Source organism: Rhinolophus sinicus, chromosome 5, assembly GCF_057876585.1.
Source record: "Rhinolophus sinicus isolate RSI-liver-muscle chromosome 5, RSI-T2T, whole genome shotgun sequence".
Lineage (NCBI taxonomy): Eukaryota > Metazoa > Chordata > Mammalia > Chiroptera > Rhinolophidae > Rhinolophus > Rhinolophus sinicus.
In genome coordinates, this window is record NC_142505.1 from 41,671,392 (window position 1) to 41,685,320 (window position 13,929).

At 48.0% G+C, this 13,929-nt stretch overlaps 1 protein-coding gene across 2 annotated transcripts in view; it reads right to left on the reverse strand.

Annotated features, from left to right (window-relative positions):
- Positions 1-368: 368 nt before the first annotated feature.
- Positions 369-13,929, reverse strand: part of SYN2 (synapsin II) — a 149,056-nt gene continuing 135,495 nt past the window's right edge. The window contains exons 11-13 of one of the 2 annotated variants that reach the window (XM_019732629.3): positions 8,290-8,350; positions 4,092-4,341; positions 369-1,273 (exon numbers count right to left, since the gene is read on the reverse strand). In XM_019732629.3, the coding sequence (XP_019588188.2) occupies positions 1,138-1,273; positions 4,092-4,341; positions 8,290-8,350 (447 nt within the window). In that variant the 3' untranslated portion in view covers positions 369-1,137. The remainder of the gene's footprint in view (positions 1,274-4,091; positions 4,342-8,289; positions 8,351-13,929) is intronic. The other variant, XM_074312976.2, reaches the window with a different exon arrangement.

Consider the following 13,929-nt stretch of genomic DNA (forward strand, 5'->3'; position numbering starts at 1 on the left):
AACTTGGCTGCCATGGGAGCAAAGGTGCTATGCTTATTAGAAAATCTCAAATGCAGTAAAATGGGAAGGAATGCTGAGTTCCTGAAGGGAAGTCCAGCTGTCCTGGAGGAGACTGATTCACTGGGAGGTGTCAGGAAGCCTTGTCTAAAGCAGCATCTAATGCAGCCGTACTTGCATTCACTTGGAAACAGTCGGACGTGCACGACCACACTCACACATAAACACCTTCACACACACACCGACACAAACAGCCTCACTCTCCCGGACTTTTCCCTTCCCTCCACTCGCAAACACACACACACACGCCTCATGTATACTGTCTCAGGCAAAAGGCTGGCTTAGGGGAGACCTCATGGCTGAATCAAATGCTGATTAATGCTGCTGCTTTTATTACACCACAGGTCTTAACATTTATTTGGAGATGAACACAAAACTTGGTATGCTGCTGTTACAGTGGCATGCATTCTCTACAGGGCAGCTTCGGAGCACAAGGTCACGCACAGAACAACCGCGCTCCAGAGGAGGGAACAGGGGCTACGGCAGCTCCTTGATCTCTCCAGTACCAGTGGACTAAAGGTGCTTCCCCGCGGCAGCAGGAGAGGAATCTCGTGTGCTGGGCAGGTGTGCTTTAAACAGCTGAACAGGTGTGACAAGGGACCCAGGTGTGGTAAGTTCCTAACACTTCGAGCCAAGAGTATTTCTGGATAAGTATCTATGCTCCCAAACAGGCAGCACTGACTATAAGGGGAGGGGGAGGGGCGGCATGCTTAGCACTGCGTCTGAGCTGAGTTAAGCTCCCAGGAGTCCTCAGTGAAGCGGATCCTGGTTTTACGAGGAAGAATAAGACATGATGGCACTTTCACAATAAGGCCACTAAACTCACAGCGACGATGATCTCACAGGAAGCAGCTCTAGCCTCTCTGATGTCAGGTGCCCCTTGCTGGTTAGGCACCTGCCCTGAGACCTTCAGATGGTCCTTTCTGAGCTGCACAACATCACTGAGCACAACGGAGCAGAGGAAGGGGCCACACACGTCAAGGTCATGGGACACTACCACCAAGCATGGCTGACTGTTGTTGGCAAATGTCTCAGATGCCTTTTCCCGGTTGGGCTGGGTGCCCCCATGTGTCTGGAGAGCTAATCTGAAAAGAGGCTGGCAAAGGACTTCCTCAAGCTCCGGATGGTCTCTGCTTTGGCTTCATCCTCATTGGCTGAAGAGCGGAAGAAGGAGGACTCAGAGAAGCTGAAGGCATTTGTCAGGGACTGCGACTTGCTTGGAGATAAAAACCAGAGAGAACGTGAGAGGGTGGTGTTCCCAGCAAAGTAGGGGAGGACGATGACAGGAGGGTACACAACCAGAACGCCCACTCCCACCCCAGGGAGACCAGGGTCCGAGAGAAAGCCAGCAGTGCTTGTGCTGCCAGGACCCTGGGAGGTCCCTGTGCTATTTTCTTCACCTTCGGTGCTGCTAAAAGAGGAAATGATGGGGGCAGCGAAGGAGAAGGGAAAAAAGAAAGAAAGAGGGAGAAGGGGGAAAAAGAGAAGAGAAAGAAGAAGGGAAAGAGGAAGAAAGGGTGACTCAAAGGATGTTTCTCTCATTTAATGTCAAAGGGCCTGCAGGCTAAATTGCAGAGGCCCTTGGTAAGTGCTAATCTAGGAATCTCACACCCTTCCCCTCTGACACGTAGCGACTGGGGCCGGGTCGTGGACTCTTGCACTCTCTTTTCTATGGACTGGTAAATAATGGAGCCAGCATCAGAAGACCTCGGTCAAAGTCTTGGTTCTGTCATTCACTCACTCTTGACCTTAGAGGCAAGCCTGTGCCTCTCCAGTACTTGGTTTCTAACTTGCAGTATGTAGATGTTTAGGCAAATGGTCTTGAGGCCTTTTCAGCTCTTTCTATTCTGCTTTTTCCTTTGATTCCAAAAGAACCTTTTGGCTTGGCACAGACTCTAATGCTCAGTTTACCTGGTCTTAAAATGGACATCATCACCCCACATATGAAGTCTGTGGGGTTCAGGGTGCCCAGGGGCAAGAGATACAGTGGGCCCTTCGCATCCATGGATTCAACCAACCACGGATCTAACACATTGGAAAAAAAAAAATCCCAGAAAGTTCTCAAAAGCAAACTTGAATTTGTCTTCAGCCGAGCACCACACCAAATTCATGTGAATAAAGACGTGTAGGCAGACCCTCCTGTAGCCTCTATGCAAATAGAGGTTATGTGCAAATACTGCACTATTTTATATAAGGGGCTTGGGCATCTGCGGAGTTGGCATCTGCAGGGGGTCCTGGAACCCATCCCCTGTGGATACTGGGCACAACTGTATATATCAGGCCTCCACAAGGTTATTCGGCAGTTTTTAAATGACAAAGCCCAAATCACACATATTTTAGGGACCAATTTTTCCCTTGAGAGATTAGTGATTCAGAGAGAAAAACGGTGAAGGCAAGAAGGTCGAGGGGAGGCCAAGCCCAGCACCTAGAAGAGGACGTGAGGCCTGGTGTCTCCAGTGGCCCATCTTCTCTCCTTCTTGACTTCTACTGTGTCTCTTTCCTCCTGGTTCCTGGCTCCAGAACTCTTCTCCAGGTGTCTTAGAACTCCCAGCCCTCGTCCTAATTCAGGGTGCAGTCCCAGAAACTCCCTTCTACAGAAGTGTGCGTGAGCAGTTTTTCTCCTCCTGCCGTGACTATGAACAGATGCCCTGCCTTTCATTAGGGCTGGGGATGAGCCCCAACATGCTGGGCTCAGAGAGAGGGGACTCCTCTGCACGCACAGGCTGAGGGCACCAGGTACCAGCCTCCTGCTTGTCATCAAGGCTGATAGGCTCTACTCAACAACTTCAGCCCAGAGGCAGCGACAAACCAAAGATCTGCCCTCAGACTTGGGCCAGTGTTGGCAAATGAGAAGGTGGGAGAGATTAAAAAGTCACCACACAGAAAAAATACTGGATTAATGGGAGGTTACCAGGCAAGTGAGATCTGAAATGTGCCATTGGCCAGAGCTGGGAAGCAGGAGTGAGTGGTGTTCCTCCTGTCACGTAGGACTGAAGACCCAGAGAAAGTGGGCATCTGGACCACCTGAGCCCTAGTCCTGGCTCTGCCACTAATTAGCAGAGCAGCTTTGAAAGAGAAAATTAATCGAATCTCTCTGAGCCACGTTTTCTCATCTATGCAATGACTAGACGATCTCTAAAATTCTACAGCCCCCTTTTCTCCCTCCCTGAAGATTTTCATCATTTTACTCTGAGAAGCACGGATAGATCTCTACTGTTTCCCCACAGCTACAGCCGTCTGTGCTGACAGTGACGACAGAAGGCTGTTTGAGGAAATTGAAGAGAAGCATCTCTGGGTCTGGGGGAGAGGGTAGAACTGCCCACCATTCACATCTAGTGCTGTCCCTCCTCCGTTCAGCTGTACTATTTCCTAGGGGTCCTCAGCTCCTCCTCTGAAGCAGGACAGTGTGATGGGGTTTGGGGTGATGGTGGGGAAGGAGGGGATCGGGTCTCTATCTGGGCCTTTCTCTGATGACCACACCAGAAACTGACCTCCTTCTGACAAAGACGTGGGTAAAAAGTTGAAATGGATTTAACTACTTCCCCCTTTTCCTTCTGGGCAGCTTTGCTGATTGCACACCCTACACTGTGAGTCAGAGGCAGGAAAGAGATTTTTTGTGTTGTTTTTTTTTAATTTTTAGAGAGAGACACACACAGAAAAGGAATGGAAAAAAGAGCAGGAGACGGGATAAAAAACAAAAACAAAAACTACCCCTAAGCTAGTATAAGAATAGGAGACGGGGTAGTAACTGTTTTATTGCCACTCCCCAGGAGAAAGGGGAGGGTTTGAGCTTCTAGCTAGAGCTTAGACTTTCACTTCCCTTTTTCCTATCCTCCCTAATCAACCCCAAACAGGCCCCCAACCAAAAAACAAAAAGCAAAAAAAAACCCCAAAACCAAAACCCCAAAAAACCCCACAAAAGTATCTACAGGAGGAGGCCTGACTGAAGGTGTTTTCTAGCAGCTCTGGAGCCCAAGGCCCGCGAGGAGGGGCAGGAAGAGGGGCGGGGAGGGAGCTGCTGAGGCATCTCTTACTTGAGCTGTGGGTGAGGCTGGGGCTTCTGTGGTGGAGCAGCCGTGGGCGGCTGGGCCTCTGCCAGGGAGCTGCTGCTGGAGGGTGCGTCTCCGTGGGTGGTGGGGCCGCCCGGCCGCTGAGGAGCCGAGGAGGAGGAGGAAGAGAAGGAGGAGGAAGAGGAGGAAGGTGGCACCGGTGGTCCAGGGGGGAGCCGGCGTGGAGGCAGCACCTTGCCTGGGGGTTGCATTCCTTGGGGTTGCCCAGGGCCCCCTAGGTTTAGTACAAGAAAAACTTCATAATTTAACCATATCAAAGGGTTTCCTTGTTAGAATCTATGTCTCAAAGGGTGTGGTTAGTTCATTACTAAAAGGATAAGCTCTATTACAAGAAGCCGCCCGAGGCTCTGAGGGTTTCCCTCCGACATTGCCACTACTTGCTGCTCCTCGGACACAGCACAAGTGGGGAGGACAGGGAATACACCACGCAATGAGTGGCCGCCATCAGAGCTGAGCTCTCTTACAGAAGACCCCCCAGGCCAGAGGGCCCCACCCCGCTTCCCCAGAGGTTCCTCAGGTACAGGCCAACCTGCCCCATGTTTACTGGGAGGTCTCAAGTTCCACACAGCAGACAGTACAGGGGCAGTGGAAAAACTGGTCTGGGAATCAGAAAACCCAAGACATAGTCGATCAGTGACTCCTTGAACAAGTCAGTAAACTTCTCTGAGCGTCAGTGTTTCCAACCATAAGACTGGTAAAAAGTAAGCCCTAGTTTTAGTTATCTTTCAAGATGGTAGTGTTTCAAAGATGATAACGGATGAGAAAGTTCTTCAAAAAGTATCCTGTGCTTTACGATCATCGATGATCACTGACTTACAGTGATGGCGCTGGCCTTCGTCCTGCTCTGAGCCCACTTGTACCTGACTGCCACAGCCCACCCTGCCAGGGCTGCCTTTTAGCACTAGCTCACGCCCATGGCTGGGATGAATCTTCTGTTTCCAGGCACTCTTTTGCCTCTTAGTACCATCCTTTCAGGCGAGTACGGTGAAATTCTCTAGAATTCCAAGCCCCATTTTCCTCTGGGATGTCACAGGCACCATCTGGGGAGAGTCCCTCCAAAGAGGACCAGGATACCCTTCTCCCAGAATGGAACAGAAAACCATCTAGCAACCTGGAGAGAAAAAAGGCCATCCTTCCTCTGGGGGTTGATATGCAGTAAGTGTGGTACCAGATTGCTCAGATTTTGCTGAGGGGGTTCCTACACTCATAAGTCAAAAGATGTCCCCATCAGCACATGTGGACGAGTGGAAATGATTCCTAAGTGGCCTGGAAGATCCAATTTCTCCGTCTCAATCCCAGAGTCCACACATCCATGGGCCTACTGGAAGGAGAGGGCTTATAGAAACTCAATAGCAGCTAAGCGTTATGTTGTAACTTAGTTTTCTAGAAATACCAGAATACCTGTACCCTCGGAAAAGGCAGAATTCTATATGTACACCACTGTGCATCTGTGCCTGTCAGCCCACTTCCCCACTACATGGCACGGGCTCCACTTTATCATCAATTATCAATTAATACCAGGGCTAGTTACACATAAATACATAAATGAAGAAATAAATGCAATTCTGCATATGTTTAAGAAGTTCTAAGTTCAAATCAGATAATTAGTGAAGATGACGGATTAGCATATTATTTCATATTAACCAGTTTTTGCCTTTTCCAAAGTTTGGCACCATTTGTATTAGCATTTTCTTATAAAGTACTGCAGGTTGACAGCTCAGCATCTTGTACCATAAATCTGAGTGCTTCCCCACTTCTACAGAGATGCTTGAATAGCCAGAAACTTTACAACTTAACACTGAAGACAGATATAACTTTTCCTTTATTGCACATTAAGCTGTACAAGAGTCACAAAAAAGAGGTACTTCAATCACACTTCCAGCATTGGCTGAGGTTTTCCCAGCTGGATCGGTACAAAAAAAGGGGACAACATCAGAAAAGAAATGGGTACAAAACACCTGAACGGCAATCCTCTACTGTGACATAGATGTCCCCCAGGCCACAGAGTTGTCCCTTAGCATGCTGCCTGAGAGCACATGACAGTCAGATTATGCTGTCTGCTTGTGTTTGGCAGTTTCTCCCCCACCTGAGAGACCTTGGCTGACACCACCCTGGAGCCTGACTGAATTCAAATGGCAACTTTGTATTTATGGTTCACAAATGTCACACGAAAAGCACCTACATGTTCACGTTGGTAACATGCAGAGAAGCAACACCACCATCAGCTCATCACTTGGACAAAAAAATTAAAATAAATAAAATGTATTATTCCTCCAGTCTGGGAAATGCTGCTTTATTCCTGTCTATCATTTCATCAGATCGGGAGGTATTTAAGGACCTGATTCTTATGCAACCCACCCGGAAGTACGGAAATGCTTACATGAAGATATTTACAACAGATCGACTACCATTGTCATCTACGGGAGGGCTTGCAGACAAGAACATTCACTGTCAGTGCATTTGCCTGTAATCTTAGAATTTGCCAGCCACCAAAGGAGAACCCAGGACAGTGCCCCTTGACACACCAATCATGCTACATACTACCAACACTAGTTATTCCTCAGACCTGGTGACCTGGAATGGTGACGTGTTGGTATAGAAGTGAGAGGGAATGGACAAGTAGAGCCAGAGCAAACTGCTGGCATGAACTTCCACGGACCATGGTGCTAGAGGAGGCCGCCTGGGGACCATACCCAGCCTGTCCAGGAGATGGTAAGAGGAGGCACTGAATCAGAGGCCTGGTTTAATAAACTACCTCATCACTACCCCGGAGCGTGTGTCGGAGGAAAAAGAACAAACTGGTAACGGTTCTTCAAGAACCACGGCTGTGCAGTTCTGCCCCAAACACACACCAGCTAAAATCTGAGACAGTTCTTCGCAGGAAAGATAAAGCTCTTCATTATCTGGACTCCGGAGGGCTCTCCTAACAGCTGAAAACTAAAGCAGGAGTCCCCCCAAGAGTTCCATAGGCAGTGTACCCACTCAAGTGAAATGGGACATTTTTGATTTGGTCTCATGTTGTGATGCCTCAGGAGAGGGAGGCCAAGAGCAGAATGGCTGAATCCTTCCCAGACTTTCAGTAGTTCCCTGCATTCTATGTCCAAAATTGACCTCTGTACACAGGTCAAGCTTTGCAGAATATGAAGCAGAATTCTGAAGTTCTATAGAAGTGCACACGTGGCCAATTCAGAAACGGCAACAAAGAAGAAACAACTTAAGGGGACTGAGATCAACACGCAGAAAATACTCACAAGTTCACTTTGATATTGCACATCAGCGGCCCCATTATTTTGTCTAATCTCATAGCTAATTAGTTAATAATTAAAAACAAAGGGTACACTGGGATGTAAAATACAGAACGCATTCCTGGAAATAGCTTGTTTTTTATAGTTCATGTCATCACGAAAAACACAAGAGCTTTACAGGCACAGCCAGCCTATTCACATAAACTCAAACTGTACCAAATTTTAGCAAATAGAGAAAAAGGTGGACGACTTCAGATCCAACGAATGAAGCTGTGGAAATTAGACCTTGAAAATCTCTTAAACGTCTATCTATTTACCCTAGTCATGCAGAAAGGAAGCAAAAAGCACAGTTCATTGAAGATCCCAAGCACATTCGTGGAGGTAAGCAGGGGGTGGGGGGTGGTTTAATCTGAGCCTGGGAGGGGGGAGAAGGAGAGGAGTCGGGTTGTATTGTTATGGTCTTTGTTTCTCCCCTGTGCGCCCCCCTGCTCCTATTTCACCCCCCATTATGTAATACTTTATAAAATACTATCAAACCACCCAGAAGATAGAGTCACACTGGACTTGGGAGAGGCACAAGTCTTTTGTACACTGTTGACAAACAGCCCTGGAATCACAAGTTATACAGAGAAACGTAAGTGAGCATTACAAGCACGAACAGGAACAGGTAAACAACCAGACAGAGGAGCTGACACTGCATAGGAAAAACACAGTCCAGTCAGCATTGAAAGAATACAGAAACGGCACCAATGGGGGGCTCTGTTGCCCACCTCCCCACTTTCCTTTCTTTCCTCATTTGTTTTTGGCTTAAAATTTCTGCTTTGAAAAATTAACTACCAATCAATCACTTTAAGAAGCTTGGACTTGTTTTGGCCCTACTGCAATGCCATTACAGTCGAGAATATACTGTAAACAACCTTGGGGGGCTGGCCGCTGAGGTGGGGTCTTGCTCGAGTCCGGATCCTTAAGTGTTCCACTCTGGAAGACAAAAATGCAAAAGAGATAAAAACAAAACTCCAAGCAGATTCCAAAGAGAAACGCTGAGGCTCTGTGGCATGACTGCAGTGGGATCCGTGGGCTGCAGTGGCATCCGTGGGATCCAGTGGGATCTGGTTCAGAGGTTTCTGCTGTCTGGGGTGTCGCTGGGGAACAGGTGTGGGCAGTCTGGGCCTTAGAACCACTCTGATACAGTGTCTGAGACCTCCTCAACCTCTTTTTCATTTCGCCCCCTTTTAGACTTACTCTTTCTAGAAGGTCTGAGTCTTCTAACAGCATCTGGTTTATTCTATGGGAGCTGCCTGAGGTCCAGCTCCCCCTCACACTCGCAGGCCTGGTTTCCTGAAGAAAAGGGAGGATCAACACCCAAGTCCAACAAGCAGGTTGGGCTTTAGGTGACTCAGGACTGGAGACCTGAGAAATGGTGGTGGTGGTGGTGGTGGTGGTGGTGGTGGTGGTGGTGGTGCTGAGGGGCGGGGGAGGGGCTAGGCCAGGTTACTCGCCTAGACTTGGCTCACTTCTTAGGTGGAGTTACCTTTGGGGTGGGTTCAGCTCTGGGGCTCACTCAGGGGTCAGAGTCACTCTGGGCTGGCTGGAACTCCCACAGGGAGGGACTAGAAGGAGGGGGGAGCTGTTTGTTTCCCAGAACCCTTCTTACCCAGAAGGTAAGATGTTAATGTTTGTAAAAGTGCTCAAGGCCAAGCTGTTTTCCTTCTCAAACAGCATCATTACATTTTACCCAACAACATGGCTCCACTCCCATGCTTCCTCTCCTCCCAGCTGTGATTCTGATTATGCCCTGACAGGATTCAAGATTCATGTGACTTCAGTTTGCCTAACGTTTGTATTAAAGGCAGTGAGCATTTGGAGCTTGGATTCAGCACAGGGGAAATGCTCTATTAAGCCTAAAGGCTGCCAAGTGTGCCAATGGTGATGTCAAACAGTGCGCTTCCGAGGCAAGCTGCGGAATGGGCTGAGTGTGTCTTCAGCACTCTCCCACTTCCTCTGTTAGTTCTCCTCTCCCCTTGGGACACACCCCACCCCAAGCCCTACTCCCATATTAAAACTGTTTCTCCTCCTATACCCCATTTCCCATGGGGCTCCGATTCTGGCCACCTATCTCCCCTCCTGCCTATTAAGGCCCTTTTTTCAGCTCCATTACCAGGAAAGCAGAAGTGTTACCCTTTCTAGTATCATGGCCTTTCAATAATAGCATTACCTAAAACTGTTCTACTAAGAGGATTTTGGATAGAAGGAGGCAGAGGACCTTTGCAATGTCCTTATTGCCACCACATTAGAGGGCCCCCATTATATCTACAATCCCCAACCTCTCACAGATCACAGCAAGAACACCAACACTTCTTTCCCTTTCTTCCAAGCACTCTCACGGGATCCATGAGGCTTGGTCTGAGCCCTGGCACTGAAACACCCACACTCAATAAGGCAGCTAGAGACCACTCCATCCAGTCAGCCATCAAGACCCGTCATGTTTTTCCTCATGGCATCTAAGAGTCACCATCTTCTCCTGACCGGCCCTGATCAGGCCTATATCATTTCTTGCTTAGACTACTAGAATAGTCTCCTAATTCGTTCGTCTCTTCTCTCTCCAATCTATCTTCTCTATGGCTACTTAATTATTCTTCTAAACTCCTTCCCTAATTATGTCACCGTACTACTTTAAATAATTTATAGCTATCACTATATATTCTAGGTAACACGATGGACACTTTTATACAGTATTTCTCTTAAAACTCACAACAGCCCTATGAGGTAGATTCCATTATCAACATTCTTAATTTTCTATAAGGAAACTGAGGCACAGCTAAGTCAGATAACTTGTCTAGGTTCATATAGTGGTCACTAGTACAACTGGGATTGTGAGCCCCAGCAGTCTGATGCTCAACTCTCTTCTCATTGCCTACAGAGTAACACCCACATTTGTCAGGCTGACATCAGGAACTTTCTTCAGCAGGGTTGGAATTGACCCTCTCACCTTCCTCTCCCTCATGTCCTAAACACACCTGCTCCTACCAGGCCTGACCCCGCACCATTTATTCCCTAGTCTAGGCCACTCCATTGTTTACAGTGAGTACCCTCCAGGAATGCCTTTCCTCCTAATCCAATTCAACACGTCCTGGAGGTCTAAGTCAAGTTCTACCCCATCCATGAAATCTCCCCTTCTGCCTACCCCTTTCCACAGTCATCTCCTCTCCGAAATCCTGTAATAGCACTTCGGAGACTCACACTATTGAAGAGGGCGTTTGTAGTGCTAGCTTGTTATCCTGAAGACTGGGGCAGTGCTCTGGGAAGACTGCCAGAGCCTGAGGGCGTGGATTGCCTTCATCAGCTCATGAATTGCTAACAAATATCATGCCCATTTGTTTCAAAGAAAATTTGGGATATATGGCCTGATACAGGACTTATTTATTAAAAAGTTAAAATAGAGTCAGGAATATTTTGGAATACTCAAGACTATCATCATTTCACCAACATCATCAAGCACAGGACTGAGCATATAAGAGGTCCTTAAGAAATGCTTGTTACATAAATGAACAAGCAACAGCAAATACAATGCAAATGCAGAATGTAAGTCTTTTAAGACTATCTAACCCAGACAAGTTCAGGACAGCTCTTTCCCATTGTGATCTCTTCTTCCTTTTAACCTGGCTGTCAACTGAATGAGAAGTCTGGGGCCAGGATATAGTGTTGGTAATGGCAACACAAGATACCAGCATTGACTTTCCTGGGTTCCTGACATGCTCAGACAGGGCTTGGCATTAACTCCACCCCCCAACACACACACACACACACACACACACACACACACACACACACACACACACACAGCGGCAACTAGGTCTACAATAGCAAGCCTTTAAGATCTGGTAGCAGTGTGACTGAGGAATTGGGATTTGGGGATAGGAAGACCTTGGGTCATATCTAAACCCGCCACTTATTAGCTTTGTGACCTTGGGCAAGTGATTTTGCTCCTCTGCACCTGCCTTTCTTCGAAAGGTTTGAAGATAGACTAATTATCTAGCTGTCTGTCTGTCTGTCTGTCTGTCTGTCTATCTATCTATAAGCATCTGGGCCCAGTAGGTGCTAAATAAAATACAACAGATGCTGGTGATGGTGATATTGATGAGGCCTTTTCCTTGGAAGCTCCGTTGTTTCCTAGGTCTCGCTCCCATGATACAGAAGACCCCACACCTGCAGTATGTTCCCATTCCTGGGTGTCGGAGCACTTTATTCCCTTATAATGGTACAGCCTCCTCTGGGCTCCCTGACAAGTCATCAGTATCATGGCCTCATTGCCAAGAGGGATACTCAGATGAAAGACAGCAACATTCATAGTTTGTGGAGCCACTGGACTGGCTTGTCCCCTCCCACAGGACTTCACCCTGTACCACTGATGGCCGCCAACAAATCCCCTCGGACATTGGTCAAGGACATCTTCAGATGTTCTCCCAGAGAACTGTTATTTTCAGAGACAGTTATGGAAGATCACAGAGTACAGGGCAGAACCAGGGCCAGTGGACAGAAGGTCCAGCAGGACAGACTTTCACTTATTGGAAGAACTTGTTATAGTTAAAACAGTACAAGACACTGTTTTGGGAGGTGGGTGTGTTCATGTAGAGACTAGAAAATTACCTGACAAAGATATTGCAGAGACTATTTCTACATTAATTACGAGATAGAGATGAACACTACAGTTCCTTCCAACCCTAAGAATCTGTGATTCCAGGAAAAACCTCTAACATCCCGTATATAAAGCTCCAATGGGAGAACTCCAGACACTCACAGGGTGAGCTGACAGGGGTAATCACACCATGGCGGCCGGCCCCCCTCTCCTCAGCCACAGAAGTATACAAATAAGACACCCAAAGATGAACTGAGCCCAAAAGTTCCCTTCTAAAAGCTTCAGGGGAAGAGCTCCCAGCAGTCCTTCGGGCTGGAGCCTGGGAATGTGCCTTGGCCACTCTTGTCTGGCGCCTATGGAGCTTCTTCTGTCGTAGGCTCCACTGAGGTTGTGGACGGAAGACTTCCCAGGGACTACAGGAGGCGGGAGGAAAGTCCCTTAGGACTGTCCCTTGCCAGGCTGAGACTTTCTAGCTCCGCCCACAAGCCTTCTGTCTGCTGGGGCTGAGGGCCTATTATTCCCTGTGGGGTTTGGCTACCATGGGAGCTGTCTCCAGTCACCAAGAGCTGCCTGGGATGCCAAATTCCACAGAAGTCTGGCCACTCTGGCGTCAGTGCCAAAGTCTGGCCTATAGCCAGCCCACAGCAGGAGCTCATGGCCAGACAGAGCCACAGAGTTTCCCTCAGGAAGTTGGGTTGACTTAAACAGGTAAGAATGTGAAGTCCAATGCTTGTGCCCAGCTGCACACAATAAAGAAGGGGGGGAAATGGCATTATGGCAGCATAAGGAAAACCCCAACAACCCTGGGCTTAGAGACTGACAACAAGCTCAGAGGGTGTCAGTCAGTTTGTAAGGCTGCTGCCAAAAATCTGATGCAGTTGGAGGTGCGTCAGTGTCTCAAAAAGGGGAGGTCACAAGTCCACTGCTCTTTTGGCTGACAAACCTCACAAGAGAGCATAGCAACCAGTGCTGGGTAACTCTTTTGAGGGGGATTTGGGTGGAATATAACAGGTACCTGGAGCACATAGGATAAAGAGAAATGTGGAAATGACATCTTTCTTGATGTGACTTTTGGCAAGTTTCTTAATCTCTGAGTCTCCGTTTCCCAAATGGGCCAATTGTAAAGATTAAATGAGGTAACTATGGAAGGACCGAGTAGAAGATCAAAGTTAGTCAAATGTAAATCTGAACAAGGTCAAAGGCTGGCTTGGGTAGTAGTGAGTCCCCTGGCATTAGCGGTATTTAAGCAGGGCCTGGACAATCTCTGGTCAGAGATGCTATAGAGGGGGCTCACATAGTTGCAGGCAGATGACTTCTACAAGCTCTTTTGGCTCTGGGCTTCCATTAATTCTTTCATGAATTTTTCAGTTCATTAGGTATCTGAGATATGAGACAAGCCCTATTCGTAGCTTCAGAGCCTTGAGCTCAGCAAGACCCTCAGGCTATTGGACCTGAGCAGAGGTGTCCTGCAGGCACAGGCTTTGAGGGGTTCGGCAAGGAGAGTGTCAAAGCTGCACTCTGTCAAAGCTGACTGGGCTGGTATCCCGCTATACAAAATTCACTGGGCTTTAGTGATGAGAGAAGCCAGGGAGGCAAGAGAGAGGTGGTGAAGCTCAGAGACGCCTTCACTTTGGTAGGTTTAGCACTTGGTTGTTAGAAGGAGGAAGCAAGGGTTTCCCTTATACAGGCTCACAAAGGCCCAGCTCTATCTGTTCTTACCATTCCCTGTACTAGAGTAGAAGCATCAAGATGGCACAGTGCATGGTATTGTACAGCCGGGGACCAGAAGATCCAGTTCTCCTGCTTATAAGCTGTGTGACCTTGGACAAGTCATTTGCATTCTCTTTGCTGGTATGTGAAACAGAGATAGAAATACCAGCCCAAACCATCCCATATCGGGTTGTAAGGCTGAATGCAATGG